Source organism: Manacus candei, unplaced genomic scaffold (assembly GCF_025592945.1).
Source record: "Manacus candei isolate 608988 ecotype Guabito, Panama unplaced genomic scaffold, ASM2559294v1 h1tg000057l, whole genome shotgun sequence".
In the NCBI taxonomy this organism is placed as follows: Eukaryota; Metazoa; Chordata; class Aves; order Passeriformes; family Pipridae; genus Manacus; species Manacus candei.
Window position 1 is genome coordinate 7,901,821 of NW_026138105.1, and position 20,897 is coordinate 7,922,717.

Sequence of the window (20,897 nt, forward strand, 5' to 3'; positions counted from 1 at the left end):
AGAGGCTCCTGAGATTGACTCCTGTTCCAATGAAAAGAAACCTCTTGTTCTTTTAAAAAGAACATCCTCCCTTTAAGCAGAAAGCCCTGCTCTCCAAAGAGGGCAAACAGTGTTAAATCACCAGCTCATAGACAGCAAGCCCTTGAGATACCATTGTTGGACAAGACATGGTAAACAAAGCAAAGAAATGTTATTCTGCTTAGACTTAAACAATATGTGCTCTGAGGGCTCACATCTAATGACTTGCCATAGGAGATAGTGCTAGTTAAGTCTAACTGATGTGGCTGGTTTGGGTTTTAACTTTGAGATAAAGATCTAAACACAAAGAGAAAAAGTTTCTGGTGCACATCTCACTGTGGTACCCTACCTACCAACTGTACTCATAGAGTGTTCTTGGAGCAATGTGAATAATGGCTCTGCAACAAGGAGGCAGAAAAGCCCTTTGATTCCTTGGCCCTGCATTCAGTCCTTTCGTTTAAGAACTTCAGTGCACGTAAGAAACTGTACCAAGCCTTTTACCAGAGTGAGGGATAGGAAAGGCACATGATACTCCTTTTACAGAAAATTAAGCTGGGACATGGAAATGTTAATGCCTAGATTAGAGTTACACAAATTATGAAATCTGGATCCAGACCACAAGTATGTTTTGTTGAGACCACATCAAAATGGCTCAGCGTTCAAAGTAGTGACATCAGCGGGAGTGTCAGAGCTTTTAGCAATGATAAAACACGGGGCTTTCAGCTCAGTTTTCTCAAGCATCAGGCTGTCAGTGGAGTCTGAGATGAGGACAGGAGGTTGGCACTTGTCTACTGATGGCTTTGGTAGTGTCTGGCAGCAGATGCCAGAAAAGAGAGTCATCTCCCGTTGGAAAGCACTCCCAAAAATTTGTCTACAGGTCATATAACTGCTGTGTGGTCTGTGAAACTTCCTTAGTGAACTTGTTTTCTGGACTCAAGGGTGAGTAACAAGCATTGCAAAGTGAGGGTGGCTGGGCAGGATGCATGTGAGATCGTGTCTGGAAAGCAGCTGGAGTTATAGAGGTGGAAGGGCTGGAGCTGCCAAAGGGCTGCAGAGGGCTGGTGGCAGGAATGCAGTTAAGAAAAGAGATCACAGGTGTTTAGTGGAAGGGAAAAGGACTGGAAGAAGTGGGGATGAGGGGAGAAATAAGGGAAGACAAAATACAGAAAAGATGAGTAGAGTATCCTGGAAGGAAATAGTAAGGAAGAGTTACCATGTTGCAACATGGTAAAATAAGAGATTAACAACCATGAAGCTTCATGAAAATAGTACGTATGGGCTCTTTGCCTTTTTGTTGGGGTACTTTTTCAATCTCTAGGATGCTGTTTGGTTTGAAGCCATAAACACTAGAAACACATCCAGAGGTGAGAAGTGCAGTATCTCCCTTAGTCACCTGCCTTGATGATTTGAGGCACGAGGAGAACACAGGCTAGGAAGAGAGATTCAGTGAAAACATGAGAGTTGGCAATTATGTAATAGCAAGAGAACAGGAGATGAAACTGTATTTATAGGCTATAGTACTGTGAAGTCTACACTGCTTTAGGACAGTTCTCTTGCCAAACAGTCCCTGCTTTAGCGTCTGTTTTTTTCACTCGCTTTCCCCATCCCCCTCATCAGCCCTGTTATTTTAAGCTGCTGGTTGACAAGTGGTAGTAAATACTAATGAGCACTTCCAAGTGGGATAAAAATAAATGAGAAGAAGGACAGGCAGCAGCAGCAAAGGCGACTCAGCAATTTTCATTGCACTGCAAGACAAGGTGATTTCTGTGACATGCCAGCACTCTGGGTTGGGAGCAGCTTTGGAGTCCTGGCTCACCTGGCCATGTCCTGGCAGCAGCCAGCCCAGGGCCACTGCCAGCAGGTCCTGCAGTCCCCTGCCTGTGTCAGGTAATCTACCAGCCCAAAGAGCACACTGAGGCTATCCAGTAGCTGTGCTGCTTGAATCCCTACCCAATAGTTTGAGGAATTATAGATATAACAGTTTTTTAAACAATAACCACACAGTGACACCTTGCAATAGATTTTGAACAGCTTTACGAATAGACAGTCAACCCTCCTGCTTCTGTTTTAAAGTGGGAAACACTTGAGGCATGGATATGTTGAATGTCTTATTGATTCAGCATGCAAACCACATCCTCTAAACCAGGAGCATAATCCTGTCCTCTTGCTGGGTATTCTAACCATAGAGAGGCTGTTTAGGTCACTGGCATGGTGCAAGTTTTCCAACAGGCAGCCCAAGGACAGAGTTAGGCATGGGGAGTTAGGCAATTCATGACCAGGTTTGAGCAGGTGGAGGGAGGAGAAGGCAGAGAGGGCATCCTGGGAGGGTTAGAAGACATCTGTTTGGATTAAAAACCTGCAGTGTCCAGATTTCAGTTTGCTCGGTGTCATTGCTTAAAGTCAGCTGCAGCTGTACAAAGACAAGCTTAGGAAAATATTTTTCAGACTTTCCTACTTTGAGAGGGCCCCAGGATCTCCCTGGGCCTCTCCCTGGCACGTTTGCAACACCCTCTGTACACAGACCTGATGCAAGCCCTCCTCCCACACCTTCCCTTCCCCAAGCCTGGGATCCCCTGCTTATCCTTCCTGCTCCTTCCCCACTGATAAAAGCCCTCTCCGTGCCCACAGGGGCTCTGTGGGGTAAAGGGATGTCCACAGCAGGAATAGTTTGCTGGAGGTGGTTTCCAAGGACTGGTCTGAAAGCTGACTGTACTGGCAGTGAAACAGATCTGTATAAATTCTGTTGAATCTAGGGAAAAAATAAATTCACTTTAAAATTTCAGCAGATTCTTAAGTCTGTGTGTTTCTGGTAGCTGTGTTGCCTTTCCTACGCAGTGTTTGAGAAGGGTAGGATCTACGTCTCAAAGGCTGATTAAAAGTGGCAATGGGAGTTTGTTACTGAGAAGCAACACGTTTCCTAAACATGAAGCCTCTTGTAAAAACAGTGCTGAGAGAACTGAGGTTACACACATATCTCTGACGCTTCCTATAAAGCTGTTTCTGTTCAGCATTGAGTCACTGTTCATTAGTGCATCACTTAGCTGAGCAAGAACCCACTGGGGTATGCAAAATGCCTCCTGCAGCTACTCAAGTGCCTGTGAAGAGCTGTGCCTTGCTTAGCAAGTTCAAGATTTGTCAGAAGTTTTGCAGGCTGCAGTGGCTTTTAGGAATGGTCTGAAGGAGATAACTAGATCCAGCTCTGCTCTTGGAGAGCTACAGGGTTTCCATGCTGAAGTTCCCTTGCTACTTGCTGATAAATGAATACAGTTATCAACTGACTTAGCTATAAGTTACCAAAAAAAATAATCAAAGCTATCGTCAGTACCTTCCTAGATGCTGTTGCAGGTACTGTCATGCTGCTGGGGCACATCATTAAAACAAACTCTTCCCTTCTGTACTGCACCATCCCTAGAACAATCATGTTGGTACTTGTAAAAGCTCCAAAAAAGAGGCACATCTGCTTCACGGTTTGGGTGGGCCTAAGCCTTTCTTAGTTACTAGAATTACACATTTCAACCCACAACATGCAAACAGACTCCAATGAATGGGAAAAGGGGTCTGGAGAGGGGCTTAGGTTTGATCTGGGTGCAGCAGTGGTGTAGTTTGAAGCACAAGCTAAAGCATTCCAGCTGCAAGTCAAACCCAGGAATGCATCATGGGAGATCTGATTTTTCTGCAGGGCTGGTAACATGAGCATTCAAATCATTCACTGCCTTTGAAGCCTGTGAAATCCATAATGGCCACAAAGTGAACATGTAACAACTACACTTCAATTACTAAAGGCTGGTCAAGTACCTGGTTTTATTCTCTCCAGTAACAAAACTCCCATAGACTTCAAAGGGGTTGGGATTCACTCTGCAGTGCGAGTGCTGGGTCCAATGAAATAGGAGATGCGACTCTGGGATGAGGTATTTCAGCTTCTGAAGGTGCAGACAGAAGGGCAGAATCGAGCTCTGATGTTGAGGGCAGCTATACAGTCTGCAGGTTTTCTGCAGCTTCAGGTTAATAAATTGAGGGTGATGCCTTGATTAACAATCTGCCCCAAAGCTACATGGTTACTTTTGGAAAATATGCAGGTTCCTACCAACTATAGTAGGAGTTACATATCCAGCCTGCTTAGCTGCTGTTAGAAATCCCACTGCATACCTGTGTGTCTCTTCTGCACTTAAATCCCTTTGAAATTCTTGCTTTGGCCATTGCTTACAGAGGTGGAGGCTCTGAGGGTAATGGATATTTCTTTTGCAAAGTGCTTCACAAACTATTTCATGATTCCAGTGTAAAAGTACCAAAGTTCATTTCTCTCAGGCTCACATCCATAAGCTTTATTTTGCCATGTTCCCTGCATAGATGCTCAGGATAAATTACCTTCAATACCTTGTAGCAAGCCTTGTGCCCTGTGGCGTGTGCTTCCTAGCACTGGGATCTGTTTGCTTGCCCTCCTTTTCCAGGAGGGAGGAGATGGAGGCTTGAGCAGCACCCAGCTGCCCGATGGCCACCTTCAGCTCCCCTTAGAAGGGTTTGTGACCACAACAGGGACTTGATGTCCTGCTGCTCAGCACCCTTCTAAAGCCAGTCCTGGCTTTGTAAAGCACTTTCCCAGGCTTTTGGGTGAGTGAGCCATAAATACCAAACAGAAGTTGGACCTGAGTCACTGGATTTTGAGCTATGCATACGAAAGCTTTGAGAAATGTTATATTAGTCAAAACGTCAACTGTTTTTACAGTGTTTGTGATATTGTGAACATTTTTGTTCATGAATGTACTTGTTTGCCTAAAGTGAATAACTGATGCTGTGTTCCTAAAGAATGCTGTACATGCCTTTTTATGAAGGAAATGTTGCCAGTTTGAAGAGCTTGCCTTGCAATGAATTCATAGATTTGGAAAGGCCAAAAAGAATATTTGATCATTTAGCCTGGTTTCCTACAAACACCTGTCATAATATCTTCAGTCTGACAGAGATACAATTTCTATTAGTCTAAGTCTGAGTTGCATCTCATCTGCTACAAAGGGCAGGGCTGGGCTCTCATTTTTCCTGCCAGGGTTGTTATGTGTCTGTCTGCCCACAACTGAGGTGGATGAGGGAGAGCTTCTGCCCTCTGTCCAAATGTTGGTACTGTTGAGGGAAAGGATTTCAGAAACAGTCAGCTGGGAGTGCAGCTGTTAGTCTGGAAAGACCTATGCCTGTATTTTACCCTGACAACAAAGTGCAGGCAAGAGATGTTGATGGTCAGATACCAACCTGTCTGAACTCGTAAAGTCATTAACTATTGAACTGCTCATACCAATGGTTTATTTGAACCAAGGGCACCATCACACCTCAAACTAGAGGCTCATCTGTGGTTTAACTGAAAATCCAGCCTTCAGCATGTCCCTTGGTCTCTTCACACTCAAAGGAAACTATCCCTAGTCAGCCTTAGCCTGGGCTTTCCACCTGCACCCTGTGCTGTTCTGTGGCTCTAGGTGTCCTGCTCTCAGCTGTGTGTGACACGATGCTGAGCTGCCCCTGGGGAGCCTGGCAGGAGCTGCTGTGCCTTGGACCACTGCAACAGGAGCAGCACAGGCTTGGAGAATCCTGTTTCAAATCTCAAAGGGCATTTCCAGCAATCTCCTGGGGGAATCCCACTGCTCTTGTGTTATCATAAGCGCAGAGAGAGAGGGGAACCTTTTTGGTTTCCTGCTGGCCATTGTACCTGTGGAGCTCCAGGGAGAGGGATCCACAAAGCCAAAGGCGAGCAAACGTTTCCCTGCCTGCGTGGGGGAGAGGGTTTGGCTTTGTTTTGCTCTTGTTGCTAACAACGTCAGATGGGTCTGACTTTCCAGGCTCGGGATGAGACAAACAGCCAAGGAAGCATCAAAGTGAATGGGTGTTTTTTGATCAACACTGGAGAGAGTTTGTTTTCTTTCTCCACTTGCCCAATGACACACTGACTTGGATGACTGGTCTGTGACAGAGCCGGGTGGAAAATGTCAGTGGAAAAATGCAGAAAAAGAGCAAATATTTTTACAAATGTTAGTGACAATATTTTTACCTTTGGTCAATCCAAACCAACAGGAATATTTTTTTCAGGACATACTGTTCAAAACTCGCCATAGCCTGTGCCAAAATGTATGCAAAAAGGGAATATGCACGAACGCTCATTAAAAATAGTGTTCCTGTGGTGAATATGATGCAGTAAAATTGCATCTCATCTTGTGGCTGGAACATCTGTATAATTAGCAAGATTCCTCACCTCTTCCAGCCAGTGGTTCATGTATATGCCTGCACTTTGCATACATTTTTTTTGTCCCTTAGGACTAAGAATTTGTGGAGGAGACAGTTTGCAGAAACACTTTCTGCTCCACACAGCTATCCTCAGTGGTACCTTGCCACTCTCTCTAACAGAGTTGTAACCAACCTGTGGATGTACCATTGTAAAATGAAGGCACTAAATATCATTCTGACTCTGTCAGTAAGATTCCTAGTGGGCACCTACCTCACTCATCAGAATCTGAGGGAGAACTTCCTGGGCATCTGATGAGGAAGGTCATTTACTCCAACAACAGGTTTCTGGCATTCCCTAATACCCTGACACACTGGTTAGTGCCTCCTCCTCTGCCAACACATGTATTGTTTCTGCTGTTCCCAAGAATGAAAAGTTATTCCTCCAGGCTTGTACCTAAATAACCTATTTAAGAAATACAGAGTAGGGAGGCTTCTGCTTCTGGAAGGGCTTAAAAGAAAAAGAGAATAAACTGAAATGCTTATGGTAAGCAGGACATCTAATGGGTCCTGTGCACAGTTGTGGCTTGTTGCCTTCTCCTTTAAGGAAAACCTGGTTAAAATATATAGTTTGAATTACGGCTGTTTGATAAAAACAGAATCATTTTAGCACAGACCCCAAACCCCGTGAATAATTGTGTCGTTAGAAATGCCAGGAGAACTGTGAGTTTTAAGCTATAAAATTAGAATTTCAGATGTGGAAGAAAACACACCAGTGGTTAAATATTTTTACCATACAGCAAAGCCAGCAGAAATCCTCACCATTTAAAAAAACATTGATAAAGTTTCCTGCCATAGTTCATTTTTTTCCCGCATTTTTATTAGTGCTTATAAAACCATAAAGCCAGAGTCCTGATCCCACTTTTTTCTTACCCTTTTGGGCTTTCCCCTTTTCATAAACCTAAATTAGGACTGTAGTATTATTAGCCCATATTTAGTAGTCCTAAAGAATAACTTCTGACTAGAATGTGACTGTAAATACTTTTCATGTAAATAAATGCAATCTCAGTTTTGGTAGAATTTGTATGTAAAAGAAATATGTGCAAATGAAACTAAGTGCCTTGGATAGATGGTTTGGGATTGCTGATTAATTGGAACTAAAAACAGATGAGAAAATTGAACATATGTTCTTATTCAAGTTCCCGGGAGGATTTGTCAGGGAGCTTGGCATACATTAATAATTGCTTGGAATGGATTTAATAGCTCATCTTGTAGTTTTGCACATGCAAAACAATCAGTCAGTATAAAAAGCATGGTGTCATCTGTCTTTGTTAATTAGGGATCTCGAATGCCTTTGATAATAAAGGCTAGCAATTAAGCTACAATTCCAGAGGAAGCATTTGGTTTTGTCACTTCAGGATCCATAAGCAGCAGGAGGAAGCGGGGAGGACTTCCAGGAATCTTGAAATACTTTGAGTTTATGATGTTTTCCTGCACTAGCACATGGCCAGGCTTGTTGGCTCCTCAGCTACTGAGTGCTCACAGGGGTGAGAGTGCTGGGGATGCTCCCTGGGGCATGTGGAGGCTCACAGGGACCTCTCCCCATGTCACCCCACGTGGCAGCTGCGTGCTGAGATTTCACTGTACGAACCTGATGCCAAACCCAGGCGCTTTTGCTGATGGCACCAGTATTTCCAACAATATAAGACATAACTCCCCGAAGGAACACACCGTGCTTGTGCTCTCCTCAGGTTTTCCCTGTGGGTCACTCACCTTCCCGGGTGCTCCTGGAGGACCTGGTAGACGCTGATCTGGAAGGTTTCGTTGTCGAAGCGTTCGCGGATGTAATCCTTGTATATCCGGAACTCGGCAGCCGTCACCGCTTCCCCCTCTGGGATTCTGGAGAGATCAAACCTGAACTCTCGGTAGTGGCAGCGCTGATGGTGAAACTCTCTGTCATGCTCCACTGAAACAGAAAACAGCCCATTAGCCACCTGCTTTGTTCCCTTTCCCCTCGCCATCAAACACGCTTGAGAGTTGCCACAACAGAAAAGGGCAAGAATATCTGATTGCAGCATCTCACGCTGTCACTCGGTTCATTAAAGCACGTAGGAAATACATGACTTTATCTGGGCTATTATAAGCATATATGTGTTTATCAGAATCCCTTTGAAACAGTTTTACAGCTGGCTGGTACAGGGTGTGGGGGACTGTTGTGTTTTAATGATTTTTGGCAGCTTTGTGCTTGACAAGTGACTCTGGACATTTGCCACCAATAACAACCAAGCTGCTGTGGGAAGGAGCTGAAAGAAACAGATGGGGCTTTTCAGGAGTGCAGGTTCTTGGCCTGGCTCTGCTTCTGAAAATTACACAGGCATACACACATACCCACACACATATATACACAGATTCCAGTCCTTGAGGCTTTTCATGCCAGCGACCCACATTTGGTGCCAGCTGAATTCATCACAAGCTCACGGCTCCGCTCTGAAGGGTCAAAGCTTTCATGTTAAAGAATCTTTAGTGCTTAGGGTTGTGAGGCAAATGTTCAAAGTAAGGACCTTCCTTCACCTCCCAACCCTGACTGTGAAATAACAAGGAGTGCCAGAATCCTCCCAGGACAGTGTGGGGATGGTGTGTTATCCCTCCGAGTGACAGGCCTGCCTGTCCCCTGACGGACAGCTGATGGTCTCGTGCTTGTGGATACGGAAGCAGGGGGTCAGTGCTGGGAGGAAACAAAGACTTCAAGACAGTCCTCCAGCAAGGGGGAGGCGAGGTGTCAGTGCCCCAGCCCGACACATGACGCAAATCACCCTTCTTGGGACAAATTCCAAATTAAACAGACAAGTCGGACAAAGGAAAAGGGGGAAACGGAGGTATAAGGGAATGAACTGACTCGCCCAAGGTCACACTGCATGACATTTTAAGAGCTGAGGTTTGAACCAGAGACTTCCTATATGTCCCAGTCCTGTCGTCTGTCCACTTGACCTCTCTGCAGCTTGACTGCACAATTCAAGTAGTTAGCTCTGAGATTTCCTTGGCAAAGAATGCTTGTCTTTCTACAGGCCTGATTCTCTTCTGGCAGCAGTAAATCCATTGTGTAAATCCATTGACTTAAAGGGAATTACTCCTGAAAAAAAGGAGTTTCAAGCAAGAGTCTGGAAAGTGTTATTTAAATTTACAGCGCTGCACGGTACAAATGTACATCAGCACCTCGTGGGGTTCTCCCCTGTGTCAGGGACAGAGTGTGGGGAGGCTCTGGGAACCAGACTGTGTCCAAGCATGGAGCAGGTTCAGCACTGCTTTGCTAGCCAAGATTCAGCTGCTGGCCATGGACTCTTCCTCCTCTCTCACATCCCTTCTGTGAGGAGTCCAGGGCTCACAGTTTGCCACTGTGTGATTGCTGTTCAGGGAAATACTTCAGAGCTCTTACTCATAGCTGGGATTCATCTTAGAGAGTTTTTTAGGTACGAAACCTCTACACTTTCCAAGACAAAGGTGATTAAGTTCAACAAATGGTTTAGTAGGTTGGGCAGTTATACCTCTAGCTAAAACATCTCGTAAGCCTCACGGAGATCGTTCAGTGTCTCATACCCTGACGTGGGAGAATATTGTGAATATTCACCACTGTCTGTAAAACATTTGGCAGGCTAAAACTGCCCTGGAAGTGCTAGCAAAACTATTAAATTTACCTCAATCCCTTTCCTCCAAACTACTCCTAATAGAATAAGATACTAAGAGTGTGATTTCAGTCTCAAAGGAATTTGTCTGCACCTAAATTATAGGGGGGAGGGAAAAACACTCTAATATAAAATAGCTCCTTTAACCACAGCTACAGAAGAATGACTATAATGCTGTGTGGTTTTAGTTGTATTACAGATAACACCACAGGCAGGGTGTTAGCAGTAGGATGTACCAATATGATTTGCTTCCAAAGACATGGGAAGGCTAAATTCCCAAAGGCAGGTGGGTGCACCTTTTCAGTGTATATGTGTGATGACAACTACATCAGCCAACACTGGTCTTTAGCTGCACTTTCTACACAAGGTCTGACAACAAGCACATGAAGATGAAACTTTTTGGGGTGCTGCTAGAGTTCACAGTGATTTCCTCTGCAGAGCCCTAGAAAAAATGTGTCATTAGTATGAAAAATTAACAGCCAGGGTCATAAAATAAAGAGCCTCGAAGTTTGAACTTTCCCATGCTTTGCAGATGTTGGGATATAGGGTTTTGGCCTGAGCCATCTTTAGTGTTAAAGCAAACATTCCTGTGGCTATAGTCATTAAGATCATGAAAATATGTGGATATGTAACTGAAGAAAGAATCCCAAGAAACCCTTCAACTCAGTGTTTATTGTTTTTCCCCTTTTTCTTTGCACTCTGGACCTATCTGCTGACCCAGAAGTAACAAATCCTTTCAGAACTAATTTATGAGAAACACTGACCCTGAATCAACATCTGTTAGATGACTGCAGTAAATCTTATTACATAATTAAACACCAAAATCTATGTTAAAATAACGTTAAGGGTCTGACTCGAACTCATAAAAGCAAGACTCTTCATTATGAAGGCTGAAATCCTATCCCTAAGTCATACTGCTGTGTGTTGGTATTTGGGAACATATGGTACAGTATATAGGATCGAGCACTTTTTGTAGACCCCAGTAATACCTTCAGCACAACGGGGTAAGCAGAGGAGCACTCAAGGAGCCTGAGTTTCCTGGGTTTGATGGGTGTTAGACCTTTGACAATACTGCAACTGGGTCATTTCCAGTTAATTACCTGAGGAGTTTGAAGGGGGAGAGTGAAGGGTAGTGTTAAGGAAAAAAAAGGGATGGGGGAAGTGGTATTTTAAGTGTTCAGTGAAACAGTTGAGAGAATTGCAGCAGCTCTTTGAATGTGACTGTAGTTTCTCCAGTAGATCTATAAAATCCATGATCCCCATTGACACAACATACCATAAGAATGTTTTGATCATTCTTGAAGGACTTAGTCCCAGCTGTTTGTCAGCCATTACATGTTTATATGCTCCCTTAAAAGTCACCAAGCAATATGAATATTTGCTGGATTCGATTCAGAGCCCTTTTGCCCACAGAACCTGAACTCATGTTTGTTCCAGGTCCACAGTTCTTACAAATCACTACTACCCAAAGGCTTTGGTGAATGGTTTTAGCCCAGATCCTAATTGCAAACATTGGAAATTCCAGCTCACAATTCAAATGCCTTGGCAAGGCAGCTGCTTGGAGAGGAAGCCAAAGCTCTGGATGTGCAATCAAAGGTTGTAAAATAGGAAAAGGAAGAACACCCTTGAAAAATAATTTTGCTGTCAGGCTGTGTGCCTTAGCTGTGGGAAAACAGCGGACTTCCTCTCCTTAAAAAACAATCCAAAGTCACTCACAGGTGGTGCATGTGTAAATGTGTGCCTCTCCTCATTCTTGGAAGTAGTATCACATTTTGGAGGCACAAACACTATTAAAAAATTCTTCCCTAATTTAACACATGGCTCGAAATTTGCAGAATAACTCTGGGCATGGTGAGTGTGGCAGTTAATTGGAGCTACAATGGATGAGGATCATCAGACACTCCCTCTGGCAGAGTTCTTTGGGAAAGGAAAGGTTGGGATGGAGCTGTGAGCTGTGGGATGGAGACGGACAACAGATTCACAAGAAAATAAGCAAGACACCAAAATGTACAGGACAATTAAGGTGATCCAGCCAAAACAAGCAATATCTCAAGTTAGTGGTTATCAGCAACTTCACCACACCTGTCTCAAATATGCAAGTAAGATCAGCATCTTTGAAAGCTTGGCCTTGCTTATCTGTGCAGGATCTGAATGCTGCACAGGCTGCACTATCTGATAGAGATAGGGCTCTGAGCTCTCTGAAGTCTTTTGTCTCTCCAAACTGACTCTGTTGTGGCCTGATGGTGACGCAAGAGGAGACTGGCATAGTTTTGTAACGACAGGGATGGTCAAAAGAAAACAGGATGGATACATGTGCTCAGGTGTGAAGTAGCCGGGTATCAGATCAAAAAATATGGGAAAGATGGAGATAAAATGTCAACAAATACCGGGTACTTGTTTTGACGTGTCCTGAAGTGTACTTTTCAGATATAGAACTTGGAAACATCAAGATGCAGGGATGAAAAGGTGTAGCTGTTGGTGTCAAGAACTCGGAGCAATATGGTTGAGACAAGTACTAAAAAAGTAATGTTGTATAGAAAAGCTTGTGGTCCTGATTGAACACCCCAGGGTACCCAAACTTCTAAAGCAAATGACACACCAGCATAAAACTGAAACTTAGGCTGATCCCATGTTTGGCTATTTTCACAGCAAAATATGTTGAGACTAGAAATAAGCACCCCAACTGTTTTCAGCTTCTTTGTAAATCACTGCTGGTAAGTGAAAAGCTGACCTGAGCTAATTCTGTAAACACTGGTTGGACCTCTGGGTTTCTAATATGGATTGATGGCAGGCAAGGCATGACACGTGACAGCAGAGATTATACTGAGACATAGCTTGCAGTATTATTATTCCTCTCAACACATCCTGGTTCAGCCCTCGTACCCAGCACAGTAGCACCAGCTCCGTGTGTCCAGCAAAGAACCAGTGAATCACAGCAGTATTTTTCCAAGAATTAACTGTGTTAAAAAACAATTATTATGGAAGCATTTAAGAGCTAATCCAAACTCCAGGGGAGTCAAAAAAATAATTTCTACTAATTTCAATGGATTACGTGGGAGGCCAATTACCTACCCAGGTATTTTTTACGCTCTTGTTTTCTGAAGATGCAAAACTTCTTTTTCACAAAGAAGGCCAACACCAGATGAATAGATTCTGTGCTCAGGCTGCCAAACTGGGAAAGCTTTGGTAATTCCATACTTCCTCCTCCCTCCACATTTGAGTGATGCACTTGGAATATATTTTGAATATATAAACAAGTAAAAACATACATTTTCTTGTTAATGCTTTTGCCTGATAATATGTTAATTGTTTTTATAAGGCCCTTTAAGAGTAGTTGTCTCATTTATTGTAGTGCTTACAATCTGAGCTACTTGTTTCTCATTTACAATGAAAAAAAGCACCGGGAGGAATGTGCAGTAGGGTGTCTGCAACTTCTTTACTCCCAAAAAAGGCCAGAAGGGATTTGTAAAGGACTTTAATCTCAAATAGATTAAAGGTCCTGAATTCCTGAGACTAAAAGATAAGTCAAAGGAAAATAGATTCCAAAAGACAACACCCCCTTGCCTCAGCCTCTCAGCCAGGCAGCTGCTGAGCCATCAGCAGTTACCTAAGCAACCCCTCAAGAGATTTGGATGGCAAAAAAAATCTGACACATTCTGGCATCAAGGTCTAACAGGTTTTTGAAGTCTACCTGTACCTGCCTTGCCCCAAGGACGAAGTCATGTAGATGAATTTAGCAGGTAGGAAGGTCTTTATCTGCCTTCCCTCCGATAGCTGCAAAGCTACAGAAAATGGACACTGTTTGTTCAGAGGTGGCTGGGGGCTGCCTGGCTTGTCCTGAGAGCCAGTGGATTGATCCTACCCTTAGCATTTCCATGAAAGGGCAAACTACACTCTGCATTACACTGTTTGCATCCACCAGTGCAAAATCTTGTTTGAATTTTCTGGGAAAATTTACCTTTATTTCCATCCATCACCACCCCTTGCGATTGAAGCCAAAACTTCAGAAACTCTGTTGTATTGTTTCAGTGCAGAGCACGAGATTCTCAGAAACCAGCTGCCCTGGGACCAGCTCCACCTGGGGTCCACAAGTCCTTTCAGCCCCTGCTTTCAGAGGGAAGGTCTGCTCCTATCTGCTGCCTCACCCTCCTGTTTCCCTTGGGAAGTGTATTCAACTGGAAAATAATTTTCCCTTCCCCAGATGAGATTTCGGGTGGATCCTGTCATCTCCCAGCTCACCACAGCACCCAGGAGTGGTGGCAGGAGGACTGGGGACCTCCCAGCATGGTGGGAGGGAGGCCAGGGCCACCCCTTGGACTCTGGGCCTGTGGTGGTTGTGAAACTGGGCTGTAAATTTTCAGGATGCCAAATTCGAGACCTCTTGATGGGATTCTAATTAACAGGCATTAAATGTTCCCTCTATAAATTGCACTTCTTTGTCTCTAAATTGGTGGATAAAACCATGGTATTTATGAAATATAGGCCTTTTCTCCTTATGTTACTGAGGTTGAAGAAGGAGGAAACCAATTAAGGGAAGGATCCAGTGGTCTCTGCAGCTGAAAGAACCTACTGGGCTCAGCAGGATTCCTGACTGAGCAAGAAGTGCGAGGTCAGTCCTTATATTTTTCTGAGTAAAAGGAGGACTATAAAAAAGACTGCAATAATGTCATGCCAGGCCACAGTCTGCGAAGGCACATGTTTCCCTCCTCATTGTGCTTGACAGCAAGAGTTACAGGGGCAGTGGCAGGAAATTTATAATGGCAAGAATTTGGGAATGTGAAGTTCTGTGATTGGTTTTCATTTGTTTCATTCTCTCGGCTACAAGATTTACATGCTGACATTAGGCAGCTAAAGCAGCAGTTAAAGAAATATTTGAAGAAATAGTTGGAGATTATAAATTGGAAGTTCTATAAATGGAGTAGAACAAATGTCCTGGGTTGCGTGATGAGATTTTTTTTTTTTTAAGAGTGATAAAAACAGTATTTGGAAGGCTTTTTACAATGAATAGTTGCAGCTCTCCAAGTCATCTAAAAGCTACCGCAGGTTTTTGGAGAAGCCTAAGGCAAAACAAGCCTTGATTTTGGTCTGTGAGATAAGCTTACTAGAAAAATAGCCTGTGGTTTTTTTCTATAACTCATTAATGCATCCCATCGCTGGGGATTGCTGCCATCCTGACACTTCTAAAAACACAGTCTGTCCTTCAGACACAGGCCCAGCACCCCCAGGCACTTGGGGACTCTGGGCTCATCTGCCAAAGCCCTGTCCTGATGGGCTTGTTCCCATCTGCCCTGTGCAGAAGGGACTGCTCTGAGTCAAGGCAATGCTCAGCAGAAGAGAACCTGCACCCAGGCACTCATGGACCCATTTTATAGCCAGGTAGAGGGAGGTGAAGGTGATAAACTATTTCTTGCATGGTAAATTCAGTGTGTGGCAGGGCAAGTCCTGCCCCATCCATGGGTGGAAAGCAGGACTAACATACTAATTTCAAACAAGATGAAAAACAGGCTCTATAAATCCTGATCCCCAAACCCAGAGGTTAGAAATTCTTTAGTGCTCATTCTGCAAAGTGATCTGGGGTAAGCATATTTGCCTCAAAAAGGGGGAAAAAAAAAACCCTCTGGAGTTAATATTCTTCCTTTAGCCATCGCTTCATTTTTTCAGCTTTCACCATGAAGGTGGTGTTGCCAGCAAGACCACCTAGCCACAAACCCAGCAGGGAGCTTCCAAAATTCTTCTAAACACTGACTCCTTGTTATAAATTGAAAAGTGGTAATAGCAACAGTGCATATCACATCTGTGCCAGGCCGGGCCTGGGAAGCAGCAGCCTCCCTGCTGCCAAACACAACTTGGAAAGATCCTTTCAGTCCACACATGTATCAGCATTAGCCATTTCTTTGTCAACAAATCCCTTAATACGTACCCTTTCTATCATGTACAGATGTCCAAAAAATAATGGAATACTGTACTACAAGATTAAACACTTTAATGTCAGCATATGTGTTGCATGACTCTGAACAATGGTATCATTGTGCGTGTACAAACAGCAGGGCGAGGGAAGATGGGTTTAATTATCTCCGAAGCAGCAGCAAGTTCTTCCTGACTAAGTCAAACTTCAGCTAGCAAGGACTGCTCAGGGCAGAAATTGGTGTTTCTCCCTTCCTGATGTTCTCCCAGTGTTGGGGTTAGTGTCGTACCCACATCAGGCAGGGCTCTGGAGCACGATGTGGAGCCACCTGCTTCCCTGGGAGCCATGAACACGGAGTGGGGATGAAAGGATGCTGGAATCACCACATCCTCTCGCCCCATGTGTCAACCAGGAGCCTTTTAAGTTAAAATTCCTTAGTGTGGTCGACGGTAAAGGGGAAATATACTCACTGGGAGGAAAAGGGACAGAGAGAAGCATGCATGCTGCCTTCTGCATTTGGAGACATTCCCTGCTGGGATTTCTCTGCAGACACTTTAGGGCAATGCTGGATGGTAAAACTATTTCTTCTTAAAGAACGGATGTTCTTTAAAAAATATCTGGGCAGGCTATGCACAGGTAATCTATTTTCTTTTCTGAGTGTGCCCTGATTGGTACCCGTTTACTCTGTGGTTTCTCTGCTGAAAGCAGAGCCAGACTAGATGAAAGGTATTGTGAAAAATTTACACGTGGGACTGCTCTGTGAACACGAAAGTCTCCTAATAGTAAACAGACTGATCGTGGTGCGAATCCTGATGCTGTTTGCTGTGTCTGTATGTGTATCTGGGGAAAGCAAAGTTAAATAAGCAGGAAAGAGTTGTGTTTCTTCAGAATACCTTATTCACAGACTCATCACTTGAAACACAGCAGCATATGGAGCTGCAATCCATCTTCAGCTGTTGTAATGCACTGAGGATTGCTGTGGGATTTGGGGGGTGTGAGGGGATGGAGAATATGGGCGGGTGACAGGGGAAAGAAATAAATGGGAGTTCATGAAGTTGTTCCTTTCGACAGACTCCCTGTATTTCTACCTTCATCTTCCAGGAATCCACTGTAAGAAAATGTCCTGCAGGGCCTCCCACACCAGCATCTCAAATCTTGTTTCTCTTCCTCCTTTCATGGGGAAGGACAGTACTGACTTGGGGATTTGCCCCAGCAGCTCTCCCATTCCCAGCACCTTGGGGGTGGCATTTTTCCAGAGGGACCTAGAGGCAAGCTGGGGACTGTGGTGATGCTGCAAAATGTGTCTCCTACTGTGTCCTCCCAACTGGCCAGCATTGTGGCCACCACAAATGTCTCAAGCTCTTGTGCTGGCACTGGGAGAGTGCTGGCATTTACCCTCGACAGACTGCATGGACAGATCAGGACTGCTGTGCGTCTCCTGCCCATCAAGGGCAACCTCAGCTCTTCTCTACACCCCCTCTAGTAATGTCCCTGTAGCCAAACTGTGCAGTGAGCAAAATGACAGGCAAAAGCTCATCATTGCTCCTGCTTTCTTTTCTCTGTCTGTACTGTATTGCACAGTGTGGAATAACACAGCCTGAGAGCAGAGACATGGTGCTGTCTAATACATCCCCTCAACACTGAATCCTCTGGATGCAGCTGTGGGAGGCATGTAAAGATGCAGGAATACATTTTTCTTTTTTTCATTTGAACAGAGATGACTCCTACATTACACTGCTTGCTCTCTTTTTGTAATGCAGGGAGCAGCAAGGCTGCTTTCCTGGTGCTATGAAATCAGGGAGTTGTGTCTGGTGAGCCCAGTTTCCCAGGGAAGCTGTGCCAGCATTAGGTGTGAACTCCAAGTCACACATTTAGCCAGTGCATCCAAGGGTCAGGGAGATAGTGGCAGCCTGGGGAGGAGGGGGAGGAATCACGATGAGGATCAGGACAGTGGAGACTGAGATGGCATCCACTGCACAGAGAAGGGCAGTACTGGTCTAGAGGAGAAAGCAGGGTGGTAGGTGTCTCAAGGGTGAGGAGGCTGGAGAGCACAAAGAGGGAGAAAAGTTAGTGACAATATGGTTCACTGAGAAAAATAATCCCCTAGTCCAACCAGCAGACAAATGGGGCCCAAGGTGCTTCCTGCAACCTGCTCTGAGGCTGGAGGCCTCTCAAAAAATCACTGATGCAAAAAACAGCAGCCTGCCTGTCTGCTTGTACACACAGTGTTCAGCAAATGGAAACACATTCCCAGGCCCAAGCAAGGAGAGACAAGCAGCTGAACAAATCTGGTCAGAAACAAAGTGTATTCAGCCAGGGGAGATAAGAGGCAGAGTGAGAGACTGCTACAAGGGAAACCTAAAATGGGTTATTTGGCATGAAATGCAAATTTTTGAATAAGAAGATTTGGGTCACTCTTGAAAGCCTCCAAGTGTGAAACAGTTCTTCACTTTGGACCAAATTTCAGAGCAGGGAGAAGGCAAGAAAGTTTCCCTGAAGTGTTTTTAGCCAGCTCTAACCTAAGCTCAGGTAAAGGAAGACAGCCCCCAGTGAGTGGCAGTCTGGAAGGGAGCTCATCCCTGGAGGGCTTCCCTGCCCAGTGTCTGCCCAAGGGAAGGACTAAACATCTCTGCAGGAAGCTGGGAGCCTGCAGCACAGGCACCTTGATCTGCAAGAGGCACGTGCAGGGGACATGCAAATTAAAAACAAATCATCACACAGTAACTCTCCCATGCAGAGATGCAACAGCATCAAATTATGCTCTTGCGTTCCTGTAACTGCACTGGGGAAAAGTAAGAAGTCTTCAAATGTATTTGATAAATTAGATACTATTCATAACAAACAGCCTGAGTCAGTAATCCCGGGGAGGTCACTGCCTGAGTGTCTCTGATGTGTTTATACAAAACAGACAGAAATGGGTAAATGTACCAGTGGTGCCTGGAGAGTGAGTTCACCCACATGGCCGGGCTCCTCTGCCTCCCACTGCCAGGTCACAGAGGATATTGCCTACCAACCTACTTTCAGCTTTTCCAAATCTTGTTTTTCTAGGGCAAAAAGAACTTTAGGAAAGTTGTGCTCATAATCTGATGCTTTCCAAGCTTATAAGATGCTAATTATCTTCCACTACATGATTTTTTTCAAGCTGCCCTCTGTTTCTTATTACTAATGCTGTATCATTATATAGCATAAAGTTACTTAGTACAGCAAAAGATTCAACAACACTTGCAAAACTGATAGAGAAAGAAGGACTGAATTCTGGACTGGTACAGCTGGTTTAAGGTATTTTAGAAGTAAATGAAATCAAATGAGAATTTATAATCCTTCCTGAGGTCTGGATTCCATCAGACTAAACTCATTAGGCATTAAGGTGCAGGTGCAGCAAAATAAAGGATTGTTCTGCTTTCCTTAATACCATAGATTCACATCTTGAGTTCAAAATAAAAGTCTTTTAAAAGCACATGTATATATTGTGCATCTACTGGCAACACTTGAAAGAGAAAGTTCAGCTGATGGAATCTTCAAATGCCTCATTTTTGCCAAAGGAATGTGCCCATTTCTGCACTGACTGTACTAAGGGACACGAGTGAGAAGTGACTGGACATTGGCCTCTTAAGGTTTATTCATTTCAATTGCATCAGGCTTCCTTTCATCTACTGAACAGCTGCCCAAATAAATAGCCTAAATCTAATTAATCCTCCTTTAATAGTGGATTGCCACAACAATACCAGCATCCCCCCAAATACTGCAGAGTGTGGGTCTACACCTGCACAGGCTCCCTGGGAGGAACACGGCAGGAGTCACAGGGAATCCAGCCTTTCTTGTGGCTTGCTGTGATAAAAGGAAAATAATTCAAGAACCAGTTTCCCAGGTTTGAACCCATACGACTTGCTGGATTTCTCAGCTGAAATCCCAGATTCTGGATTTGTTGAGAAAGCAGCTTGTGGGATATTACAAAATAACCAGTCGATATCAGGCACGAAGCCATCAGATAAGAATCTCAGCCTTTGATTGTAATCAGCACTATTTCAACTTGGAATGTATACACTGAGCTGTGCCCTAAGACCATGATCAGCCAGGCTTTTCGAGCTTCCTATGCACTAACAAACATCTGCAGCTCTCGGCCAGGCAAGTGCTGGGAGATTAGGGGGCAACAAACTATTCAGGGGAAAGGTCTGGCTGCCCCAGAGGGGAAATCCCTGCTGGAGCAGCGCTTGCCCTGCACCCGGGCTGTTACAGCTATTGCACATTTCTCAGGTGTTCTCTCTGTGGGAGGTCCAGTGATATTAACACTGTTTATAAACCAGGATTATTCAACAGAAACACAATATTTGGAGGGATGGGAGGAAACATTTTGGAGAATAATCATTACATACTTCAGTTACTGCTTAAAAAGATACTGCAGAGTGCCCTCGCTTGTGCAAGTGTGACTTCATGACCTAGTTCACATTTTTCTCTGAGATCATCATGTTTCCTCTGTGCTGCCAAGACAGCCGAGCTCAGGTGGGGCACTGAGTTTGGGACACAGGAGAGGAGGTCACTGCCTGGAATGATCCTCCCTGCTGGGACCTCCCTGCACATCTCCCACTGTCCTTTTGCCTGCGATGGGACTCGTAGCTTATGTGTGAGATGGTTTTGCTTTCTAGGAATGTTTGCTGTGCTACACATTTAGTTTCACTGAGAAACAGGCAGGAGGCTGTTTATTCTTTTAATAACTCTGTACAGGCCTGAGAACTATGAATAGTAAAGATCTGGGAGTTGATGACATCCACATATATTTCCGTTGGCAGATGTAAAACACCAGTGTCTTACAGTGATGGCAGGTTTAAACTATTATTTCAGAGATGTCCTCAGGAAGGCAAACATATACGTGTACAGAGCGTGTGCACGTGTCTGTCCCCTTTGCACTGTAAACGTTGGTGGCCAATGCCTGAGGCAAAACGGCATCTGATGGTGAGGCAAAGATTTATTTTTGGTTTAATTGCCACCCACGATCCCTATTATACAAGAGGAATTTTTTTTTTTTTGGTACGAGATAAGCCCATCAGTGACATCAGCAGCACCTAGCCCTGCATACCACACTGTGGATCAGGGCTGGA

General features: G+C 44.4%; 1 protein-coding gene across 1 annotated transcript in view; it reads right to left on the minus strand.

Annotated features, from left to right (window-relative positions):
• The window catches only part of BMP7 (bone morphogenetic protein 7), a 44,000-nt gene that overhangs the window by 11,078 nt on the left and 12,025 nt on the right, over positions 1–20,897 (minus strand). Inside the window, exon 2 of the mRNA XM_051803440.1 lies at positions 7,990–8,182. Coding sequence (XP_051659400.1) covers positions 7,990–8,182 — 193 coding nt within the window. The remainder of the gene's footprint in view (positions 1–7,989; positions 8,183–20,897) is intronic.